The following is a 25,595-nucleotide window of genomic DNA, read 5'->3' as shown; positions in this document are numbered from 1 at the left end:
TTCCTCAATGTTCGGTAAATTGTTTATTGTGATAGAATTGTGCCAAAGTTTCACCTGTTTATATGACTGGAAAGTGCATCGATCAGTTCTTTCTACATTGACTTCAATATTTGAAGCACTTTTGCATGCTTGATTAGCACAATTTATAGAGCGACATAGTATTTCTTAACAAATAATAGTTTGGGTTCCAAGAGAAGCGCTCTACTATTCATGCAATTCTAGATACGATGACTTAGTTTTATGACAAGTTAGAGAGAAGGGAAAATTTTTCGGAGCAATTTGAGTTCTCGCCAACAACGTGTAAAAATCGGATCAAGTTGCTCCAAACTGGCATCTGTGCAATGTGAAATTCCACAGGGCTCGATAATTGGTGCGTTCATGTTTCTCCTATTTGTCAATGATCTTCTTCCCGCCACTAAATTGCTTGTCAAACTCTTTGCTGATGAAACGGCGACTGCTTGGTTCGTACCAGGTCGCCTTGATGTAACTAATGCTTTCTTATTTTACTTATTAAATAACATATTTTGTTCGACTTTATTGTATTTATCACGTTTTGTTAGACTTTCTCAAGGGTGCCGCCGCTCGTTACCCAGTTTTGGTTTTCGGCGTCTCCTTTCACCCTGAAATGCGATTTTTTTTATATTTTCTCTAAAATTGTGTATGTAGAGTTCGTATTTTTCAGTATGATGAAAAAATAAATTACTAATTACCGGATTGTTCGCAAGTTCAGCTTCATCAATTGATTTGGAATTACATACGAACTCTGAAATGCAAAAAATCGCAACTTGGATGACCAGTATTACCTTACCATAAATATCGAAAAATCAATGTTCTTATTAATTAGCCCCAAAATGATGAAAAAAATAATTAAATAATGAAGCTCTACTTGAATCTGTCAACTCATTCAAATAAGCCTTCAAAATTGTATTTTAATAAATATTTTGTGTGTATTGTTTGCTTTCCTTGTATTTTAGTTTTAAGTTTTGCCAAATTTTCCTTTCCCCCTCCTTTTTTTTGCTTTTCTCCATTTTTGTTTTTCAGTGAATTTGTCCGGGATAGTTGCATATTTTATAGATAATCTGCGCAGTAATCCTAAATATGTTTACTATCTACTGGCATTCTTAGTTGTGCCTCATTTAGTTACTTTTTTACACTAATCTGCATCAGCGTTGTAGGTCTCGCCGTTTGAAGACCTCTATAGGTCCCGCGCGACTCCGGTTACACAATTCGTATATTCATTTGTTGTATAAGTTTTCCATACACTTGTTTTTTGTGATGACAAATAAACGAATGATTGATTGATTGGTACTTTTTCAACTCTTGTGAAAACTTTGCAAATGAAATCAGAGTCACTTTAGTGATAACAGCCTTGATCCGCCGGGATTGGGATTTTTAGTTAACAATCTCGAAATTAGAAAGTACACATTTGTGTACTTTACAAATTATCAGGTTATGTGTGTACTTTCTAATCCCAAGATTTTTAACCAAAAATCCCAATCCCGAATTTTTGAATTACCGTAGTACCTAAATCTCTAAAACCCATTGAAATTAGTTAGTTATTTAGTTTTCGACCGGTTCGGGTTATATTTAATTCAACGAATGCCCCCCACCCACTTTTTAAAAACACGCGTGTATAACGTTGAAGTTACTTAAGAATCCCTCAATTTTGTTCTATAGTTGTATAGAAACTTTTAAAAATTTCATCGTACTAGTTCAAGTTTTGCCACTAGTCATCTTCTAGTGTGAATCTTAATCACATCAATCAATTTTATTCGCTCACTCTGATACAAACAAAACACAAAACAACAACAACATATATGGTGCAACGCATAACATACAACAACGCATATGGTGGGAGCTGACCTTGATGGTCGTATTGCTTTCTCCTTTCCATATCAAAACAATTTTATTGCTGTTACTATTTTATTGATGACTGTATTTTTTGGTTGAAAAAATTAAATTCTCTCTCTCTCCATACCAGTCAGTCACCTACACGTCAATACAAAATGGGGATTTCCCAAATAATTGTGCTCTGTTCATTGCCAAAACAAACCTTGCCGCTTGCCTCTCTGAAGAAAATTGGATACCGGTACCAGTACTTGCAGAAAAAAAATTCGAACAGGTAAGCTGTGAAAAAGCTTAATCACTTCAATCGTGATAATGGAAAAAGTACTGTAATAAAATCTATTTTAACACTTCCAGACTACGGGTATTTGGTTCTGTGATTTATTTGTATTGATGGTTAGTTTATCAGTTCAAATTGTGAGCAGATATATTAACGATAGGAATCCACTTTGTCTTCAATATGGTGGAAATAGCCCCAAAGTTTATCACATTGCGTTGAGTGGCCTTGCTATCACAATGTGTGGTCTGTGGTGCTATTGCTGAACTCTTCAGGTTTCTGGGTTTAACTGGCAATATATTTTTCATGAAAGTTTATCTCTACTGTTCACTCCCATTTATAAAATCTATCAATTCGGCAGTGGCAAACGTTATAAATTTATTAATATGGGGTGGCAAGTAATTTTTATTTATTTTAACTACCCCTATGTAATTTATAACTTCTGTAGGGTTGTGTGTGTGAAATATTTGCATTATTTTAGGTGAGTGAACCGTACCACTTCTTCTTGGCAAAACCCTCCATCTTGTATACATTCTGTACTTTTTAAACCTTATCTGAGGTTTTGTTTGCTCTCCTGATTTCATAATCAATTTTTATTTATTTTAGCAATCATTTCATTGTTATGCTGATTATGGAGTCGGAATAAACTTATACTAACTGTCATGAAGTGGTTTATGCAACGACTGTTACCTAAGTTATGGCTTCTTTCAACAATGTCAGAATGTAGTCAAACTTTTAAAAGTGGTATATGAGGGCAACATAATCATATTTAAGCCTAAAACCTACAGTCATTTTATCAAAGTCCCTTAAGTTGGACATGGCAGGATTTTGCTATTTTTTGTCAATCCTTTCCCAATTAATAAAACTTTTTACAATCTAGACAAACTCTTGAACATGCAGTCTACGGAAGAAAAGTTGGCAAGATATCGTGCCAATAAGAAAAAGGAATATCATAATTCACAGAATTCTGCCAAGTTTTCAAAACCCACACCTACCGGTACAGAAAGGCGCTATATTTGGAATAGAATATGGGATAAAGTTAGAGATTCTGCGGGACATTTTGGCATTGTTGACAAACTCAAAAACATCTTACCACCAATACCTATACTTGGATGGGAGCTATTTTTAAAAGTGCTTTTGTGGTTAATTTTATACATGTTATTTTTGGAACTTGAGTTTGGTATGGTTTTTTTATTACTGTCCGGCTTTTATTTTATTTACTCAAACACACGGACAAGAAGTAGGCTCGAAAATGAACCAAGTGCATACTCTGTTTTCAACCCAAACTGCCAAAGGTTACAAGGATCGCTGACTGCTGAACAATTTGAAAGTGAAATCAGGTACGGCAGTGGAAGCGTCCATTAGAAAAAAAAATTTTGTATTACTAAAAGCCTATTTTTTAATATTATTATAATACATATTTATGCACATATTATAAATTAGTCAAACTGTACAAAAGCAGGAGTGCGGCTAACGCAAAATATAAGCGAAGGTTCCATTAAAGATTGAATAAATGAAGTACTTTCTATGCATAGTGCGGAAGAAACAAAGTTCGAAAATAGGCGATGGGGCGAATCCAACAGAGGTTGGAAACCACTGATCTAAATATTGTCATACATTTATTTTGTTGGGGTGAAAATAATAGTAGTTAGTTTTATGTATTGTGTTTTTATCAGTATATTAATATGTTTCATCAAACTTTTCTTGACAATCAAATGTATTGATATCTTTTTGGTAATACACATTAAATCTTGAATTGGGCTGTTTCGTGATTTTCATGTAAGCACAGTGAGAATTTTAAAATTAGATAAATTATGTAAACACCACATTATCGTACAACATTTTGCAGTTGAACCAATTTCTGACATGATGAAATTGAAATTATAGGGAAGTTGAGCAACAACCTAACAGCAACAATTTTTTGGTAACCTACCATATAGCAAACTAGGGAAATGGAAGTGCAGTAAAATATAATTTATTCAGTCAGGTATCAACAGTATATAAAGGCACTCTTGAAGGTAGAAAAAGTTTCAGTGTTTAGAAATGATTTGGCCTATGCTAAAGTACAAACTCTACGCATTATATTAATATAATAATGTGTATATAGGAAGAATAACATTTAGTGAAAAAAATACACTGGTTTGTAAATTCAGCCATCTGGGACTGCCTTCAACTCACTAGTCGTCTCATCGATAACGAGCTTCACATTCGACCGAGGTGAGGTTGAATCGTGTGACGGAGTGGAAGAATTTTTCAGCCAAGCTAATCCGCCACCGTTTGCCGATAATTTCAATGGTTCGCTTTGGTCCATTCCCCATGCATTCATAGGTCGAGTTGATCTTGGTGGTAGCGAGGATGGAGCAACGGAATCGAGCAATTCTCTTGCAGCATGATATGGAACTGAAGGAGGTGGCTGAGATTCGAAACTGTACCCAAAATATTTAGACATGTTTCTCAACTCTTCATCAACTCTGGAACTCACTGAATTATGCCAAGCTTCTCGTAGCGAAGGGTAAACAGGCATAGCTGGTTGAGGAACATTAGCCCACTGTTGTGGTGGTCTCTGATAGCTAAAATCATATGAACGAGAAGGAATAGCTGGGTGTTGTTGAGAAGGTTCTGGCAATTTCGTTGCTACCAAACCAAGAACAGTATTCAGCTTATCATCCACATTTTTGAGATATTGCATAACATCTAGAGAAGGCTGATTCATATGCATACCAGATGGACGGTTTTCATCTGTGAAAGGAGCACTATATGCCACATTGTTACTGCCATTAGGAATTGCTGCAAATTGTTGATCTCTATCTCTAGCATATATCTGCTCAGCTGAACCTCTGATTTGGTCAAGACCAACTTCTTGTTCAACATAGCTCCTCTGAATTTTTTTCAGGAGTTCTTGTGTCTCAGCAGAAACGGATTTCCTATCACTGCGCCATGATCTAGCTTCTGCTGATCTTCTTGCCGCTGTCCTTTGCTTATGTAAAAAGTCTCTCGCATTTCGTATCCCATCTTCCTCTCTTTGATTTGACTTTTTGGAGAAAAAATTCTGTACCAAGTCGTCTGGAGGATCAGAAGCAAAAGAATCTTTTACAGGTGACTGATCTTGATACTCGATATCTCGTTCTACCAAGTCTTCAATATTTAGCTTGCTGTCAAGGTCTTTCATTGCGTGCCTTGGGGTACTTGGCTTTGAATGTCGTGGGGAAGACATCTTGTCCTGTTGTTCAGTAACACTTTGATGTTTTTGCTTCAGGGAATTGATTTTTAACTCTGCACGATTTGTCAGTCTGGATATTTCATCATTTTGCGTATTTAAATATGATCTTCTTGTATTAAGCATGTCTAAATCATTCTGCAGTGCCGATAGTTGTGTTTGATATTTTTCAGCAAGAGATTCCTTTTTCTGAGATAAATCTTGTTCCAAGCGATTCATTTCCACTTTGTGCTCGTATTCTATTTTCGTTCTCAATCTTTCCTTTTCTCTCCTAGATTGGGCGTCATTCTCATCTCTCATGCGTCTCATTTGTTCCTCGTGTCTTTCCTGGATTTCTCGTATCTGCTTGTCATGATCCGCTTTCATAATTCGAATTTTATCACTATGAATTTCTTCCATCATACTAGATTTTTCATAATATTCCATTTCTTCGTTTATTGATTTTTTCTGTTCGCCATGGACACCCATTGCATGTTCTCGTTTTAAATCTTTGAGAGCCGATTTCTTTTTATTTGCAAATCTTTCTTCCTCATTTTTTATCATCCTTTCCAATTCAGTTTCATGCGTAGTTCTCAAAGACTTGATCTTTTCCTGTTTTTCAGCTTCTAGACGAGATTTTTCCTTTGAAATATCCTGTTCATTAGTGCTTCTCAAGGAACGTAATTTTTCTTGCTTTTCGGTTTCAATTCGTGATTTTTCTTCTGCAATTTCCTTCTCCAGTTTTAGTTTTGCCGTTTCTAAATCATTTAATTTCTTTTGTTCCAACTTTTCGTTATCAGTTTGACTTTTAACCAGGTTTTCATGCATTTCAGCTCTTATCTTTTTTTCTTCTTCCCCCATCTCACTTTTCAATTTCTGTTTTAATCTAATTAAAGCCGTCATTTGTTCTTCTTTTAACTTTGCTTCTTCATCTTCAGTTTCCTCATTTATCTCTCGTTTCAAATCCTCTAGCTTCTCCTTATGATCCTTTTCCAATTTTGATTTTTCTTTTTCAAATTCTGAATCCAAGGTACTTTTAATTTTTTCAAGCATTAATGCATGATCCCCGTCACTAGACTTTTGCATATGTAACTTCGAATCCACCTCTGGCTTGACTTCTTTCGTTTCCTTTTCTTTGTTGAAAATTGTTTGTGGTAAAGGTTGTTTAGTAACAGTTGGTTCTTTATCTTCTGTACCAGTTTTATTTATTTTTGATTTCGTTTTTTGATTTGCTTCGTCTGAGTTTGATGATACAATCATTTTATCCATACTGTCAACAGCCCCTTCACTTTCCTCGGATTCTAGATCTTCAGACTCCTGATATTCTACGACAGAATCTTCAAGATCCATAGTTTTCAACTTATCCACCTGTATTCTGCCAATTTCAGCACTGCTGCCGAGAGAACTTCCTAAAGTCCCTCCTATGAATGGAGAAGCTATAGGTTTCAGATCTTCTATGCCACCAACGATGTTATTTCCAAACAATGAACCAAGACTGGGTGCTTTAGTAGTTGGAGATAATAGGTTTGCAGAACCTGGAAGCTTATCCAACCCCTTGATTGGATTTAAAGGTTTTAGAGAACTTTCCAGAGGTTTAGGTTTGTTTTTATCAGCCTTTTTCTTCTTCTTTCCTTCTTTTTTGTTTTTCTTTTTGGCAGGTGGATCCGCAACCATCGTTTTTGTCCGCTTTTCTCGCTCCATTGCAACCATTCCTCTGTAATATTCATCGCAAGGATGATCCCATATACTGTCACCCGAATCAAAATTAAAGTAATAAATATCACCACTGACATCTTGGCAAGGTTTCCAATTGGGAGGTAGAGGTGCATTTATACCTTCTTTAGCAATCCACATCAAATCTTTATCATTTTCAGGATCCAAACCAATGACCTTTGCATATTCATTGACTTCATCCTCTGTTGGAATATAATTTTCATCATAATCCTCCTCCAAGATAATTTGATCACTCATCATCATGAAGGTTTATGTGTTAGAAAATTTATATCACACATTCTGGAAACAAAAAGGAAAATAAACATAAGGTAGGGGATAAGATTGAATAATTGGAAATGATATTGCTGACATGTTAATAATAGAGCACCACACCAGTGAAGCATTGATTGGATAACTTGATAATGATAGGATTTCATATTTATCTAGGGGGAGAGGAAAGTCGATAAGACGAATTAATCATATAACGTACCACAGCTTCTAATTCAGATACCAGTTCTGGTCAGGTACGGGATTAGTTAGCCAGTTATTCATTTCAGATGTACGGACTTGATACTTGAATAGTAATGCTAATTATTACATTAGTAACTCCATAGGTTTACAATAACTCTGACAAAACAAACTATAAACAGAACTGAAATCTTATCTCAAAAAATATCAGAACTTTGTAGAAGAATCAATCATTGAAAAACAAATTTAAAGATCAATAGAAGTTAGAAACTGGAACAATGAAGAGTAGTTACCGTATGTATATGCTCGTCTTACAGCCCGATCCTGATTAAGGGCCCGTTTGAATAGCCGCCCGTGTGAACAGAACATAAAAATAAATAAGGGCCGGTGCTCGAATACCCGCCCGATGTAAAAGCTGATCTTCAGTGGTAGAGAAAAATAGGAAATAAGAAGCGCTTTTGTCACAACGCTGTTGAATTTTAAGCGCTGGTAGATAACACTCACGCCTTAGACGTCCAAAAGTCAAAACTTTCGTTATTCTTGTTTGAATCATACTTGAGAACTGGAAATGGCAATATATTTTGTGTATAATTTCACTTTAAAAATAACGCGCGCCCGTACTTGAATAAGGGCCCAGTTAGTGAGTTTGGTTAAAAAAATATGGGCCCGGGCTACAAAACGAGCAAATACGGTATACATTATTAAAGCCAGTACACAAATTCTTATCAACATGAAACATCCTCCCACTTGAGAATACATCCTACATTTTCTAAAATGAGAATTTTATAAACTCGTGTAGAGTTTTGATAATATTGGAAGCGAAACATGACGACAGCATTATACCAATTATTTGCAGGTGCTGTGATAAGGTGCATGAGTTTTAAAATCTCTCCATGTTGGTGGTACACCAGCACTTAAAATTTTACCACACTTATTACAACTATCAGAAAATAGAGTCTTATAATTTTGTAGCCATGTCAAAATAAATCTTGGTTTAAGATCAATCTGTAGTTGTGGGTAATGATCAACATACAATAACGCTGACGTTGCATGATCAGTGATCTGCCTCATACATTCATATCTTGACGAAGTAAACATATCTGGGTTTTCGGCCTGATTTAAAATATCTTCATCTAAGCCTCTGACAATTATTTTTTCAATATATAAACTTTTGAAAGAAATCAGAGCAAAAAAGACATGCTCTACTGTAATATGTAAGATTCTCGTCGAACCAAGTGAAAATATTACTTTGATAGATAAATCTGGAACCTGACGTGGTAACATATTAGAAAGATAATTGTCCAACTGATTCGCAGGAAAATGATGTGGTTTTACAGTCTGAGGTGGATTCGACACAAGTCCTCTTCTGGCTTTTAAAAGAGACGTTGCAGAAGTAGACGTCGTTCGCTTATATGCATGAAACGTGCTATGAGCAATTTGTCCCCTGCTGTGTGATTTTGTATACCACTGATACGCTAGCAACGTATTTTGAAACAGAGAATTATCATCAGCACTGCTTTCCATTCCCAATTGACCAGCAGGACCTAGAGGGGTAACGGACAACTCTGGTACAGTTGTCATTGCATTTCCCAATTTTTCCAGCTCTGTAAAATCTTTGTTGACGGCTTGTAAAAGTTCTTGGTATCTTTGCAAGAACTGATTGCTAGAACTTTGTGTCGAATTTTCATCAGCATTCATACCATCTCTCAAAAATTCAAATACATTTGTGACTGTAGTGCGGAGTTGTTGTGTGGCAGCTATCGCTTGATTTGTCATATTGAGCACATGCTTCGCTTGGGGTATACTTGGAAAATCCATTTTCCTATAAATTTATTGAAAATATTACTTTACCTGAATTTTTCATGAAGTAAAACACATGTTAACTATACCCAATTATTTTAATTCGATTATCAAGAATTATTATGTATAATTTCCTCTCCCCTAGGATATTTATGAAAATTCTAATCAAAACACAAAAAATTAGATTTGGATTCAAAATGCTGAAATGAACCATTTATCAGCAAAATCATTATATAAAATGAATTTTCCAAGAAAATGGTATTATATTCCATCAATTAGTTACTTGAAAATATTTAAAAGAAGGATATTTCCTTTTGAAAATTAGGCAACTAGATCTCGAGGATTAAGTACTTGAGCTACTGAGGTTAAGATTTCAGTCGGCCCATTCCCATAAAGTTATACATTACATGGAATGTCTAAATAGTATTTAAAAATAAAGCTTTCTGGAGAATTCAGATTATCAACACATAACTTTTCCGTAAAATATGCTCTTTCTCAAGTAAAATCATGATTTATAAAGCATATCTGTGCTATTTACCAATTATTTATTTGTATGGACTTCTGGACTTACATGTTACTAACTCTAATCCTATTTTGAAAAAATAGGGGTTAATGGTTGAGGCTGAAACAGGTCTTTTTAATCTTTAGCAGGCCCTAAGCACTTAATACCGTAACAGGCATCCTTCAGTCCGTAATTTTAAATTGTTGGGCACGAAATGTACACCTGTATCGTTTTGTGTTTTACTATAATACCCCGGTACCGTACTACAGTACTATGGATTAATCATCGTTTAAAAAAGATGTCTTTGAATTCTGAAATTGTTCAGTTTTATTTGCTCAAAAGATAATGCAATCGCTGACACCTGTAGTGTTGCCGATTAAATCTACAAAAAATAAAGAGCATAAAATGAACGTTACGAGTTTCCCAAATATGAGCTTTCCAGTTAGAATACAGTTACTTATTTGCCCATTTTCAACATGCTCTGTCAAGGTACAATACTTATTTCATTTGGTTCCAATTAACACATTAACGCCAGGCGAAATTTGCGTCAGCTCAAGGAACACGAAAGTCATGAAACCGGAGTTGAAACGAAAAATAAACAACTTTGAAATGAGCTACATGCGTGGTGTCGCTCGAGGCACACGGACAAACAGACAAATACCTTTGTGCGTCGGCGCGTAACCAATTCTGATTGGTCGCCCAATCCGTGCTCGTTTTCAGATTGCGATTTTCTTTCTGTGTCTGGGTTTGCTTCTGTGCCCATTTTCATTTAAATTTTACTGTTCGCGCCGACGCAAGTGTCCCAATTTGCGATCCCTAACAGGGTATTTTATGACGCTGCGCATACTTACTGAAAGACTGGTGTATCTTTCAAAAATACACACATTCAGTCATTTGTTTGGGTATATTTATGCTACGGGATATTCAGATAGCTTGTACCGGTACCGTAGCCTATTACCGTGCTTTTCTCCTACAACTGAAATATAACTGTATAAAAGCCTACAGAACTACTTAAATAACGCCAAACAAAAAGTATGATATGGAAAGTCATCTTAATTTCTTGTTCAGTTATTGTAAATGAAAGTCTTGTCTTGCTAGGGGTCGGTCGACGTTGGAAGTCTTGCCCATCCCCTTTCGTAGGCCTATATATTTTTATGCCTATTGTTGTTTGCTCATGCTTACTGTATTATGTACTTGTATCGGAAATAAATCAATATCTATCTATCTGTCTTCGTGCGGAATGTTATACCAGTCTACTCTATTTCATCATTTAGCATTGGACATACCTGCTTAGTTGTAAATTCAGAAATTCAGTAGTTTTATTTTCAACTAAACGTGTCTTTAAACATTTCATTCTGTGCCAGACAGACTTTTTATAAGATTTTTGTTTGGCATTATTTGACCAGTTACCGGTACGGCAGTACGGTACCGGTACCGCACCGTATGGCATTCATTTCACGTCCCATTTTGTTTGATGGTATTCCAGCAGAGACTTTTATTAATTGAATTATCACAGTACGAGCTGAATTTCTGGCTTGTAAAGTCAAAGAATTATATTTTTATTCATGTTAGATTTATACGAGCGCGCAACTATTTTAATATGGAAGTGAACACTGGGGAGCAAAACATTAACTGGGATTTTAATGCACCCACTTTCGTTGACTTTCAAAATGATGAACATGAAAAAAGTATTGAAGTAGATGACTATTTTAGTAAGTATTTTTATTTATCAATTTTATTACTCAAACTTGTTAAACATAACTCTTGACATTATTAAATATATTCATTTTTTGTCAGTATTTATTGGTAGCAAAAAATATTACAGTATTATGTGATACTACTTGATAAATCTGTAAATAGGCGTACTAAATATTTAAACACTTTTCCAAATCTGAATTTTTCCTTGCTTTTACAATATTTTCTTTTAAAAATTTCTTGATATTAATTATAGATCACGACCACGAAAGCTTAAATAGTGCTGGTTTAATACAAGATGGCTTTGCAAACGAACTTAACATTGAAATGATGGATGAGGAAAATAACAATCAGCAAACTAACATCAAGGAAAAAGAATCAACAGAAGATGCAAATATTGAACCTGTTGCAAACCATACAGAGGAATCTAGTTCCAACTTAACAGACGAAGTAAAAACAGCACAGGATCTAGGATCCTCCAACTCATGTGAAAATGAGCCAGCAAGAATTAAAGAAAATATTTCCATCAACAATGATAATGTCCTCATAAATGAACATTCGTCTTTTGAACAAAATTATAAAGAACAAGATATTACAACAGAGAGTGGTTCCGAAGTTCAGCCCGCGAAACCATCAATTACATCTGAAATTGACACTGATTCATTGGAAGAAGAAGAAAATGGAAAGGATGAATGTGGCGACGCAGAAAATAAGGATGAAATCACGAATAATGTTGATTCAACTGAGTGTGATGAGATAATGGAATCTAATGCGCCAGAAGAAGAGAATAAAAATGCATCTGAAGAGCCTAAGGAAATGGATACTTCACCAGCGACTAGACGGACGCCGCCAACCCCCAATGAGGAAAAAAGGAATGCTGAAGTTTTAGCTAATTTGATAACGCCAAGTCGCCTTGCTTCGTGGGAACGCAGTCGCCGAACTCGACGCAGGTAAATAAAGTCTAGTCTATCTAAAATATAAAATTTTATGTATGTTGCATCATTATTTACCATTATTTTGTTCTAATTTTACGTTATAAAAAATATGGTGTTTTTGCATTTTGTATCATGAACTTATGGTGAGGTTGTCAAAAGTATTTTTAATACAAAATTTAATAAAATAATAAAATTTAATCATATAGCAATTTTAGTTTTCTTATTTTCTATATTTTTTTTGTCTGGAATTCAGAGTTGTGTTAAAAGTAAATTATTTAAATTTTCCATAACTTATCAACTGGTGTAAAATAAACTCCCGAACTTACCATGATTTACAACATTCAACGATCCATGTCGTATTCTGTTGAATCTAAAATTTGAAAAAAATGAAACCTTTTTTATCAGTGTTGCTACAACATCTACATCTACAAATGATCATAGATCAAAACGACTGGAAAAATTGAAAGTAATTCGTAAGAGTGGCAGATCATTGACTCCAGCCAATCCCGCAGATCCTCCACCAACTAAGAAAGTTAAAAAGAATCCACCAAGAGTGAAATTGACAGAATCTATAACCCCAACTGTATTAAGGTGAGAATGTTATTTATAGTCGTTCAGTTAGTAAGAGTAGACAGATTTTTTTTAAAATAACTTTTTTTTAGTTTGGTTTTGTATTATTTGTTTCAATTTAAAGATGAATTAATCAAATTTTACTGGAGGTTTTGATTAGTAAATCATTCAGATGTATTACAGTTCTAGTGAAATAGAAAAAAATTGTTCGAGCTGGTCATAAAACTAATACACGCATTCATTATATTCTTCACAATGCCTCCAACTTGGAAAACACAAAATTATTCGCCTTATGAACAGTTCTAAATCCCTTTGAAACATGAAAACTACGGTAGTTTAAAGGTAATTGAGAGGTGATTTATGATTGCTCTGATAAGGAAGTGACTGTTGCAAGAAACTTCGCCTGGTTATGTAGAAATGGTCTGTTATCAATTCAATGCAAAAATCATGTGAAAATATTTTATCCCACTTTAAATTATTCAACTCTTTTTAATAATAATGAGTTATTATTTTGTTAGACACTCTAGAAATGCAAGTGTGCCGAAAGTTAAAAGTACAGAAGAAATGGAGTTGGAAGAAATCGAGGAATTAAAATATCAAGCCAAGCAAATGGCTAAAGAGGCTAGTAAATCATTTAAACGTGCACTCAAAAATCCTTCTGCACATACACCAAGTGGCACACCATCTGCGAAGTTAACGAAAGTCAAAGGTAATAATAAGAAACTGTGAACTGAATAGTTTACCTACGTAATTTACAGAAAAACCCAAATGTACAACACATTTAATATTATATTAATAGTAGTTATAATTCTATTTTTTCATATATTTTGCGTCAGAATTCAAATTTCAAACCGACAATAGAATTAAGTCAAATCATTCTATGGATACGAGATCTAGAAAACTGTCTTCAGAAATTGATTTCACCAAGGGTCTTCGTCAACATCCACCTTCTCCTGTGAGTATACTTGTCTAAAATTTTTTTTTTTATTCATATGGCTATGCTTGATATCTCGTTTGAATGACTTAGTATATCAAACCCAAGTTGGTACTAATGTCACAGCTATTTCTGAATGGCAGGGAAACAATAAAAATAATGAGAATAAATATTATGATATTAATTTTTGATAGTTTTGTCATTTTTCTTGGCTTCTTAAGTACTTAAGTACCTTAATTTATTAATGTCCATATACTCAAGAATTGCTCTTTTGTTATTGGTATGAGGTTATAGTCGAGTTTCAAGTTGTAGAATATTGACATGGCAATTAGTAAATGACTCAATCAGAATACTAGGGATGGGCAATGTAGAATAATTAACTATTCTAGAATAGTTAAATCGAATGCAGAATACCGAATCCTATTCTATTTTCATACTTATAGTGGGAATTTCCACATTGCTGGATTCAGCTGTTAAAAAATTGTAAATGTATTAGTTATTTGGAAATGTCCTGAACATTGGATTTCATTTGATGCTAAACAGGCATTTCCAAGGATAATAAAATTTAAGAATATAACAATATTTTTTGGCTTCAAGTGTTCCAAATATAATTATGTAATCCCGAAATACTGATATGCTAAATTAAAACATGCTTTACATTTACACACTTTAATAGCAAGCGGTTAAATACAAAAATAGATATGAAATGGCGTTAAATCATCATTAATGTTAGTCTGCCGAGTGTACTAAAACATACCCGCTGAGAATTAATTGGATTCAGTACCAACGTGTGGCCACTGCAACCTATGCGGCCGTTGTAAAATATTAAATTTAACCACGATCAATCAAAATCAACTTTTTATTCTGTGCAAGCAAGACACGTAAAACCAAGTTCCCGTAAACTCGATTTCGTACTTACCGTAGTTATTAGGTAATAACATCTGAAGCCGAATTCCTTTTTTATAATTATTGTTACATATCATTATCTACCCAGACTTGGCCCTACTCAAACTCAATACGTCATTCCCTTCGCCAGATGCGTCAACTTTTTTTAAATTCATCGGCGATTAAAATACTACAGACACTCGATCAAACTTGCGCCTATCTTGAACGATAGGAAAGGACTGAAAAATATGTAATCTTTGGAGAGTGAAATTGAAATGTGACAGATTTTCGCGATATAACTTTGTATTTCGGAAAATGATGTAATAAAATTATTCGTAACTAACATTTGATTTAAATTAATTGCAAGCAATATTATAACATTTAACGCCTGGCTTTTGGTTTACATCAGTGTTCCCTCAAAGGTGTGCGCGTGTGCGCGCGCACACAGCTTTCAGAGGCTGCGCACACGCATAGATTTGCTGCGCACAGACGTATGTCGATGTAATGTAACAATGTGCTTGGTTGGCAGGTTGAGAAAGTTTGTTGGCCCACTTATTACCCGGTTAGAAACTTAGAACGCCAAAATTTCCTCATTGGTGTTTGCACAACTGGAAGGACTAATACCTTTCCAAAAAAGTGCGCACACACCAAAATTTCTGCGCACACATACTACAAAAAATTAGAGGGAACATTGGTTTACATGCATCATTTTTTGGGAAAACTCGCAGGTCGCATTTAATGTAAAATGAAGCAAGTCACGTCTGTGAACAATTAAAGATTGTTGCAATCAGAATATCGCCAGTAAGTCGGCACAAATAATTCTTATTATTATACACTAGCTAGAAAGAAAAGCAGTAAAACGCTAAAATGGTGCAATAACAAGTCTTCGCCGACTTCTTGTCCTGAATATGCCGAATGAGATTACTGTGTTCGATCTTTGCCGATTTTATGAGCAGACATAAATTTAATTTAACGAGAGAGATTTCCATGCAAGAAATAAACGCTCGTGAGTTTTCCACGCGAGAAAAAACGCTCGTCTCCGAGTGATAAATTAGAAACCCGAAATACAAAATTGACACTTCGTGCGGGAGAGGGGGAAACCGAATCCTGTTATCGGATCCTGTTGGATTCGAATACTTTGGGATTCTAATCCTCTGGATTCGGTATCCTATATTCTTCAAGACTACATATCTACGTAGTCCAAAAATATCAGTACTAAAATCGGTAACAATAGCCATACACATGTATCATAATATAAGTCAGTTCTGACTATATCTGTGATGATGGTAAATCGTTAAGTATGGAGTTTGAAATTTTTATAAATCGTTCCTTAAGAAGTTCCAAAATGGTATTCAGCAAGTAGTGGAATATTTTAAAAGATTTCATTTTTCGATAGTATGCATATATTAATAATTCTAAGGAGATCTGAATCAGAACATAACACACTGCGCGATGCAGTAATTTAGTTAATAACTGTCATGCTGATTATCATTCTACAGTCTCTAATCGTTTTCACCAAACTGTCCTAAACCTTTTTCCTATTTGTTACTCTATATTTTTTCCATACAGACTAAGCTGAAAAAGACTGTTGTGAAACCATTTAACCTGTCGTCGAATAGAAAACGTAAAGCTGTTGAACCTGCAACTTCGTTAAAAGGATACGATTTTACACCAATGGCAAAAGCAGTGATGAATTTTAATAAGGGTACCAGAGTGAATACAGCGAAAGCAGAAATTCGCAAAGGTGATTGAACCTAGCATTCTTTTTTAGTTTTACTACTTATTCAAGGACATCCGTTAGATCCATTTTTTGAGGAAATTTTCTTGAAGCAAGGCCACGCATACTCACTCATAAACGAGAATAAAAGAGCTATTGAGGTTTCAATGAATTATAGTGTATATTTCTGCGTTAATGAATTCTGATTGAACCAATACCAAACAGCAATGAAGCGGTGAATTCCCATTAACAAAGTCATAATTTGTTATCATTTTATCATATTGTAAAAAGTTTTGGCTTCACTTGTGATAAGGCTCTGGACAAAGAGCCATTTTGCTATATGAAACCGTAGGATTTTGAATGAACTGTTATGCATCTTATCAAAGATAACTTTTTTCTTGTCGCTTGTGGGGTTGTAGCCATAGAAATTGAACTAGATAATTCTGGCCTTCCATGCCATTATATTTTGGTCAACTTCTTACTATACACAAATTTCTAGGTAAAATGCAATAAGAAAGGTATCTTATTTATTTTTTTATAATATTATCTCATCCAAACATCCTTGTGGCAACTGACACATCTAACGTAGGTAGTAAATAAGGAGAAAGGCAGTTTTATACACAATACTCCAGTATCCTATAAAATGTAATAGATGGTTCAAATATTCTTGTATTCTTGTTTTACAAATCCAGGACCGATGAAAGCAAAATTAGGACTGACAGTTGCAAAAACACCAAAACTTGAGTCAAGATCTAGAACTCGAACTGTTACTGTGGTGGGACAGAAGGAAATGGAAGACCAGGAAGTTAAAGAAATGAAAAAGTAATCAGAAATATCAAATATTTATATTACAGAAAATGGTTGATTACTTTTAATTCAGTTTAAAATTCAATTTTTTTTCGGTTTATACTGAAGATGCGTCTGTTCAAATCATAATAGTTGAATATTAAATTGAATGTCATTCATAATTTTGTTCATTTTGAATATTGGATTCCTACTCATTGGCCATCCAAATTTTTTATATTTATACATAGATGCGATAATAGCAAATAATGTGAAAGAAGTGAATAATTTGTATGGATTCTGAAACATTTTTTACAGATATCAACGATATGTATTATATCAAATTTATTCTATATTCAAAGCTTTATAATATATTCCGGTACTAGTTTAAAAATTTCATCCTAATTTGCTTTAGGAAAGAATTGATAATATTATGATTCCTTTTTAGTCCAAGTTACTTGGGATTACTTTTCCTACACAAAATGTCTCACTTTAATACGAATTCTTTTTTATGATATATAGTTAGATGCCCTTTATAATAGGGAGAAAAATGATTCAAATTTTTTTTATTCAGTTACCAATTCAAGGCAAAGCCTGTAAATCGTGATATTCTCGATCATCCTGGTGCATTGCCTGAAGTTAAGAAATGTCCTCCTACAAAACCTATTGGATTCAATCTTGAGATTGACAAACGGGTTGAGGTTTGTTTCTTTTTTACCTTTCTCAGTTAGAAATAAGGTTTTAATAGTGAAAAAGTTTTTCATTTTCTATATATTTTTAGGGAAGGCCAGTGCATGACAAAGTTGAATCTCCTACTAAAGAATTCAAAGCACGCCCTCTTCCAACGAAAATCTTGGAAGGACCTCAGGTTTGTTAATAAGAGCATTTCTCATTAAATAGGACTTGGTATGTGTATGCTATACTTTCACAAAATATTGTGAATTTCATACTCTAAGTTGGGTTTGCATTAGGCAATTGCAAGCTTGCAACTGTTTTATCTTCTCGAGGCTTGCTAGATGGTTTGAGAGTGTTTGTATTAGAAAATTAGTTGTCCAGTGTTTAAGAAATTTGTGAAGTCTATGTGGATGTTTCATCAAGCTTCGATTTTCCGTAACATTGATCGATCAGTATTAAGTGAACAATGACGTTACAATTGGAACTTAAGAACAACATAATGTTACTTTATTTTTTTTCCACTTATAGGAAGTTCCAAAGCCAGAACCCATAAAACCAACTGTACCACAGAGTCCTGCATTCAAATTGAAGAACAGAATGCATATCGCTCAGATCAGGAAGGAAAACAAAGAAAATTTTGAGAAAGAACAAGCGAAAGCAAAAGCTCTGGCTGAGGTATAAGTGTAATTATAAAAGTATCACAGATCTACCAGCACTTAGATAGGTGGTTTTTAACCTCTATGGCAGTGGTTCTCAAACTTTATGAGCCTGCGGAGTGAGGACCCCATATGCTTTTCTGAAGTAACCGGGGACCCCACAATTTTCAAACCGAAAACACAAAAAGAGGAACATACCATAGACCTACTCGGACAACATTTAAATTAGCTGCCACTCCTCGCGTACGAAATAGCTTACTGATTTATCTCATGTGATCTTGCACATCAAGTTTGTTCCTTGATTTTGTCTGGATTAAAACAAATATAGAAAACCCACTTTCACATAGGTGATTGGAGACAGAGGGGATAATGATTTTAAATGCAGTGGCGTTATGCTCACAACTACCTGTTTTTGAGCGATATATTCATTAATAATATATCAAAACTGAATTTTCGATTTGCACTTTTTTAAAAGCTACTGCAAAAAGTGCTGATATAATGAAAAAAATATCAACATTTTTTGATACGAAAGGCCTAAATCGGGATTAGTCGTTGTCGTATTTTTGCTGTCTGCCATTTTGTTGCTAATAGAATGAATGTGAAACTTTACAGTACCGATAGACGATCGCTGAAATGTGGTCATGAAACCACGGCATAGTGCGAATTTTTTAATTTTGAAGACGTCAGCACAAAGAAATTTAAAGTGAAAAACGAATTTCATAGAGAACACAGAATTTTTTTAAATAAGTAATAGCCTAGCCTTCTAGCGATAACAACAATCTTTAACCACTGAAATTTGGAAGCATTTGATCCTGTACAGAAAGAAACAGGAAAGCGATTTTTCACAAGAAGAAGAGGCAAATGCAAAATGACAACATTAGCTTATAGCGCAAAAAATAAAGTATCTTCATATTCCTTCGTGGTGTCTTAAGGGTTCCGCAGACCGCGGTTTGAGAACCACTGTAGCGAAATTCCGAGAAACTATTCTGGACGTTCGAGGAACCCCTGTGCAATAAATATCTTAATTGTCTGTTATTGACTTAAATGCATAAACTATAGATATATAAAAGCAAGCCGCATGCTAGCAATAGTAATGAGTGTTGCAAGTTTAATGATAGCCACAAACGTAATGGTAAGGTATTTGAAATTGGTATGTATATTTCAATTTAATCATGTGAATGTACTCAATCTATAGAAGGGAAAGAATGAAACAGCCTTCAAGAAACCAGTGGTAACAGCGAAGAAAAGTATTGAAAAGAAATGTGAAGTGAAACCATTCTCATTTGACTCTAGAGATAAAGAACGATTCGCTAAAAAGGAAGAAAAAATTAAACAAATTTTGGAATCCGAAAAAGCGGTTCGTATTTGTGTTTTATCTTTTGCATTTCAAGACTTTTAGAGTTTATATTTTTGACCTACAGGCTACAACCTGTAGAACTGTTAGAACTTTGAATTTGTTAAAATCAACCCCAACATAATAGGTTATTTTTTATTGTAATGTTTTACGTTTCGCTTTGAACTGGGCTTCGAGCCTAGTGGTTAAAGCATTAGATTTCATAGTTATGGCATCACAGGTAGAAATATTGGATGCATATCCCATGCATGTTACTTCACACAGGGTGTACTAAATTTGGAATGCAATACCAAGCCAGAAATATTTTAGTCCTTACCAAACCAGCGGTGTCCGACCCGCGGGTTACATGCGAATTGCGCAGCCTGCAGGAATAATTTTTCACACTAACTGTTTATATTAGAATCTAAAAAATTTTTTGGGTAAGCTTCAATGTTGCTCAGATCAGTTCTACGCTGTTGATGTGGAATATATACAACTTGCAACTCATGTTGTTGGGGATGAGTGTCCCATTCTAAGGCAAATGACAATACAATTTACGACGGCAATAATGACAACTTATTCATCTGAATCTTTCTTTCTAAAAGTAAACATTTTCAAATTGGAGCTGGCTCGAAAACAAGAATTTACCTTGCGCAGTATCAAACGGTGCCAGCTTAGATTGAAAAGTTAGAAAATGACAATATCTCATTACCACATGAAACCATTAATAATTTTTCACATTCGCCATATTTCACGCAAATAATTCATGGTATGTGATATGCTATTAAATGTGTGGCCCGCTGCAAAACTGAAACATAATTTTATGGGCTTTTTTATGGGAAAAGGGCTTTTGGGTTGGCCATGGATGTTCCAAATTATAGCAGTTCAATACCCAGCAGTGGAAGCTGGTACCTTTTTTCCCCAATAATTTCCTGATTCTACTCATCTACAGATTGCAAGTTCATTCCGTGCTACACCCATATGTCAACCAATCGATCCAGTAAAAGCACTGCCAGCTAAAAATATTAAACCAAGTACCGAGCCAAAACCTTTCCATATGTATTCGGATGAAAGAGGGGCATTAAGAGCGGAGAAATGGAAACAGGAGGTTAGTAGCAATTTAGAATAACGTGGGTCCTGTAACCTTTCATCTAAGTACAACAATATCATATTTATGTATTTTCAAGTAGGAAGGGGCAGGGATGTCCAAAAAAATCAGATATTCGAATACGTTCGAAATTAGTTATATCCGATGGATAAGTTATTGATTCTAGGAATATTTTAGAATATTATTTCTCATTATTCATATATTATTTATCTCATTTTATAATGTCTTGGAAACATTTATTATTTCATTAAAGACAAAAAAATTATTCATTTTCTGACTGAATACAATAAAAAAAAAACTAATTAAACCAATCTTCACCTCAATTATTGTGCGTAACCAAATCCAATTTCTACAAATTTACAATTGTTGTGAAGAATTTCTTTTTGTGGAACCATTTCAGAATATGTTCCATATTCAAAAATATTATTTTGGATTGTGTTCGGAATACTAAATTATTTGGTTTTACCCAACCCTTAAAATGGGTCATACATTAAACATGAATGCTTCAAGAAGCTTTGAGGTGTATTTACATTATTCCTTATTAGTACGCGATCAATATTACTCCAATTGAATCGAAATTTATTTTGATCTGAACAGTAAGGCCATCTGAAATCCTGGTGGATTGTATTCCAACAACCAATGACTAATTCATTCCATTTCCATCATTCCAGGTAGAGGAAGAAGTAAAAGCATTGCGAGAAAAAACAGAATTCAAAGCGAATACTAATTATTCTAAAGTAATTCATGGTAAAGCTTTCAAGCCAGCTATTAACAAGAAATACACAGGTTGATTGGTTTTCTGTTCTTTATTTTTTTGACGAATCCAATTATAACTGTAGTTCAAATCCAAGTTGAATATTATTTGCAATTTAATATTGCAATTTTACAATTAATATTTGAATAGTCAGAAATAGCCTCACTTTTACAGCAAAATCATGTTACTCTGAACGATTTGACATAATCGTGATTTCACTACAGAAACAAAATTTTTACATAAAAAGAGTATTTTTCAGTTATCCTAATTATTGAAATAAATCCTATTTGGATAGCATTATCTTCAACATATGTTCAAGCTATCTTCCTTCGTCATGCTTGAGTTAAACTTTTTTTTTATTTTTTGACGTGAAGTAGACTTATGATCGTATTGCTAAATTGCTGGTGGTTGTTGTTACTGTGAAAAATCTCTTCCCTTATTGAATAATGAACTAATTGATTCCAATTTTCCAACTTTTGTACTTTTATATGTGTATTGCCACAGGGCATTCCACCTGTTTAGTATGCCATCTTTTCGACTAAAGAAGGGGTTGGGCGCTTTTTCACCCAACTTTTGTTTGTTTTATATGTGCATGTCACCAGTCTGATATGCCATTTTTTTAACAAAATCTGTGCTTATTTACCGGTACTTGTGTGGGGCCTCAAAGAATTGATCGAATTTTTATGAGAGTTATGCGCATATACGCCGAGTTTTTAGTGCGATCAGTGTTATGCACGTATATGCCAACCCCTTAGTCTGGCAACTTTTTTCTTGAGCATTAAACTCGGCGTATATGCGAGAATATACGCAGTAGTTAGATTATGGTGTAGGTTGCTGACGGGTTGTTTTTAGTCATTCAAGTGTTTTCATATATTTGAGCATTGCTCTCTTTTCTATTTTCTCAGAAACTTTTCAAGAATTTGCTCTTCACACTGATCGACGTGCTCTGCAACGAGAGGAGTTCGATGAATTTTTGAAACACAAGGAGGCAGAAAGCCAGGCCAGGAATGAAATGTTGAAGATGGAGAATGAGAGAATCGAACAAGAAAGATATGAAAGGGAGAGAAAAGAAGCTGAACATCGAGCAAACCCTGTTAGGAAATACAAACCGGTTCTGATGCGGCAGAGTGAGAAAGAACTAACCCAACCACAATCTCCTCAGTTCAGTGATCGATTTTATAAAAAGTGTTGAGTTGTTATGACAACACACAATTATTAACACTCTGAAAATATAGTGAGAATTTGGTCAATTCTGCTACTTATCAAGTCAATTCTGCCATTTTTAAAAAGCGTTTGGGGGTACATATAAAATAATTGGTTATATTGATGGTCCATTGTAAAAAAGTTTTAAAACTTGTAAATGCGTATATAGTAAAATGATAGTAATTTCCAATTCTGCTCAGTAACTTTAAATTAAAAAGTAAGGTGAAAGCTTTTCATAATTCAAGCTCTCAGAATGTAAGTTTGATTCGTGTCATTTTCCATCTATTGGCACACTTTAATTATATTTTCCTATTGTTCTGATGGATAGCGAGATGGAGGGTAGATAGAGAAATGTGACACTAAAGTTATTAGTTTTTGAAATGTATATATGCCAGCTTGTAGCTTTTTGGCTTTTTATTGTTTCTTTTTTAAATATTTTATTATCTCTTTTTCTGGTTCTGATAATGCTCGATTCTCCTAGAAAAGGCCGAAAGTCTTACTTTGTATCGAGAAACCTGGTACGTTCAGGCCTTACCATCTGAAGAACAGCATTTCAGAATGAACATTTTTTGAAATACTTTTCAAAGTGTATATTTGAGTTGACAAAACATGGTAGGTTTATTGAAAAATAATTGGGACATCTGTATTCTTTCTTTATTCTTCATTGTTTAAAACCCTTGTTCATCTTTGTGTTCTATTTGTAGATATTGATGCCTATTCTTGTATTCACCTTTTTGTAAATGCACATTTCTCAAGTATAATGGATACATCTGGAAATGCCCATATCTTGGCTATTCTAGGATTCCTCTTTGATATTCAATGCGTTTCCAATTATTTTAAATTGGTTTCTTTAAACAGCAAATTTGCTGAATTTTTCGCTAAAATTTTACATAAGTCAAAAATACAATATACCTAAATCGTAATGTTCACTCATAATCAATCACTGGATAAATAATCATTTTGGATACATATATTCCTAAAATAAAAAATCATTTCTATATTATATATTTGTATAAAATAAATGTGTAAAAATGTCACACACTTCTAAACAAATGTAGAATATTATAAGTCTGCAGCTCAAGCAAGAATATTTTGTTTTGTGTTGTTGGAAAGACAATTCTCACTTTTTGATTATTGCTGTAACTGCTGTGACAATTGGTATGTACCATACAGTTTGGATTTCTGCCTCTGAATGCAGCATTCTTGATGTTATAATAAGGGCGTAGTCTGCCAAATGTTTGTGCAAATTGTTTCTAGTTATATTGGTTTTAACAAAAGTAACTATACTCTGCCATGAGAGCTTGCTTGCAAATCACTCATTGTTCTGATTACGTGTAAATAAATGTGTTTAAGATGAACATGAACATGCATGCATGAACTGCCTATAGTAAGAAAAGCGTTTTTAGTTAAATATCCGGTGAATATTCTTTCAAAACAGCCAGTCCACAAAGGTATTTCGAAACATAGTTGAAGACTGAAATGATGTAGAATCTCCCCAACATTTGAATCAATTCAGAAAGCGACCGACGTTTATCGTCAAATATTTATTGCTTGGCTTGACACGAATATGTGAAGTTTGCAGTAGCACTTTTTAATCAGAAAGCCATTCAGTCTACAAGATGTTTGTTGGACAGAAATAGTGTTACCGCAATTTGATAAAAACAAACAAAAAATTCTATACGATATCAGTGGGGACGCGCTACTGTTCGGTTTACCTTGAACGATACGTCTATTAGCATACATAAACTACATTAGCGCGAATGTTTGTTCCCGCGAATATACATTTTTCTCTCGCCAAATAACTTGAACGAGTGAATTTTCAGTTGAGACTTGCTACGGGATTTCGGCAAGGTTTTGTACGGACAACACTAAAAGGCTGAAGGAAGAAACTGATGAAGTGGAGGGAAAACGGAAGTTGAAGTGTTCCCAAAGGTGAAAAATTAAAAAACACTAAAAGGCTGAACACTAAAAGGAAGAAGTGGATGAAATTTCTTCCGACGGGTAGTTAGGTGGCTGAAGTCACTAAAAAGCTGAACACTAAAAGGAAGAGGTGGATGAAATTTCTTCCGACGGGTAGTTAGGTGGCTGAAGTCACTAAAAAGCTGAACACTAAAAGGAAGAAGTGGATGAAATATTTTCCGACGAATAATGAGGTGGTTGAAGTCACTAAAAAGCTGAACACTAAAAGGAAGAAGTGGATGAAATTTCTTCCGACGAATAATGAGGTGGTTGAAGTCACTAAAAAGCTGAACACTAAAAACAAGAAGTGGATGAAATTTCTTCCGACGAATAATGAGGTGGTTGAAGTCACTAAAAAGCTGAACACTAAAAGGAAGAAGTGGATGAAATTTCTTCCGACGGGTAGTTAGGTGGCTGAAGTCACTAAAAAGCTGAACACTAAAAGGAAGAGGTGGATGAAATATTTTCCGACGAATAATGAGGTGGTTGAAGTCACTAAAAAGCTGAACACTAAAAGGAAGAAGTGGATGAAATTTTTTCCGACGAATAATGAGGTGGTCGGAGTCACTGGTTGAAGTCACTAAAAA

At 34.4% G+C, this 25,595-nt stretch overlaps 4 protein-coding genes across 4 annotated transcripts in view; 2 read left to right on the top strand and 2 right to left on the bottom strand.

Moving 5' to 3' along the window:
• The first annotated feature begins 1,961 nt into the window (after nucleotides 1-1,961).
• Nucleotides 1,962-3,886, top strand: LOC144429688 (SAYSvFN domain-containing protein 1-like). The gene is made up of 2 exons (XM_078117852.1): nucleotides 1,962-2,122; nucleotides 3,003-3,886. Exon 2 carries the CDS (start codon nucleotides 3,017-3,019, stop codon nucleotides 3,485-3,487), a length of 471 nt encoding a protein of 156 aa, XP_077973978.1. The 5' UTR covers nucleotides 1,962-2,122; nucleotides 3,003-3,016; the 3' UTR covers nucleotides 3,488-3,886.
• Nucleotides 3,887-4,081: 195 nt separating this feature from the next.
• On the bottom strand, nucleotides 4,082-7,295 carry LOC120347130 (uncharacterized). Its single transcript, XM_039416988.2, has one exon. It carries the CDS (start codon nucleotides 7,293-7,295, stop codon nucleotides 4,272-4,274), a length of 3,024 nt encoding a protein of 1,007 aa, XP_039272922.2. The 3' UTR covers nucleotides 4,082-4,271.
• Nucleotides 7,296-8,345: 1,050 nt separating this feature from the next.
• Nucleotides 8,346-25,595, bottom strand: part of LOC120347944 (mediator of RNA polymerase II transcription subunit 27-like) — a 92,167-nt gene continuing 74,917 nt past the window's right edge. Inside the window, exon 2 of the mRNA XM_078117851.1 lies at nucleotides 8,346-9,350. Coding sequence (XP_077973977.1) covers nucleotides 8,346-9,317 — 972 coding nt within the window. The 5' untranslated portion in view covers nucleotides 9,318-9,350. The remainder of the gene's footprint in view (nucleotides 9,351-25,595) is intronic.
• Nucleotides 11,313-24,407, top strand: LOC120347152 (targeting protein for Xklp2-like). The gene is made up of 14 exons (XM_039417023.2): nucleotides 11,313-11,513; nucleotides 11,753-12,446; nucleotides 12,837-13,022; nucleotides 13,520-13,710; nucleotides 13,838-13,956; nucleotides 16,390-16,564; nucleotides 17,230-17,359; nucleotides 17,895-18,021; nucleotides 18,102-18,188; nucleotides 18,524-18,670; nucleotides 19,847-20,008; nucleotides 20,937-21,092; nucleotides 21,764-21,878; nucleotides 22,752-24,407. The coding sequence occupies exons 1-14, from the start codon at nucleotides 11,402-11,404 to the stop codon at nucleotides 23,036-23,038; spliced, it is 2,688 nt and encodes an 895-aa protein (XP_039272957.2). The 5' UTR covers nucleotides 11,313-11,401; the 3' UTR covers nucleotides 23,039-24,407.

This window comes from Styela clava, chromosome 11, assembly GCF_964204865.1.
Source record: "Styela clava chromosome 11, kaStyClav1.hap1.2, whole genome shotgun sequence".
NCBI classification, from domain to species: Eukaryota; Metazoa; Chordata; class Ascidiacea; order Stolidobranchia; family Styelidae; genus Styela; species Styela clava.
This window is presented reverse-complemented; position numbering and strand designations above follow the sequence as displayed.

Bases quoted from the DNA above. Each gene is read 5' to 3' on its own strand.
- LOC144429688 (XM_078117852.1), top strand. From the start codon at position 3,017: ATGCAGTCTACGGAAGAAAAGTTGGCAAGATATCGTGCCAATAAGAAA.
- LOC120347152 (XM_039417023.2), top strand. From the start codon at position 11,402: ATGGAAGTGAACACTGGGGAGCAAAACATTAACTGGGATTTTAATGCA. The intron at 18,189-18,523 runs GTTTGTTAATAA...TTCCACTTATAG, and splicing joins AAATCTTGGAAGGACCTCAG to GAAGTTCCAAAGCCAGAACC. The intron at 21,093-21,763 runs GTTAGTAGCAAT...CCATCATTCCAG, and splicing joins CGGAGAAATGGAAACAGGAG to GTAGAGGAAGAAGTAAAAGC.
- LOC120347130 (XM_039416988.2), bottom strand. From the start codon at position 7,295: ATGATGATGAGTGATCAAATTATCTTGGAGGAGGATTATGATGAAAAT.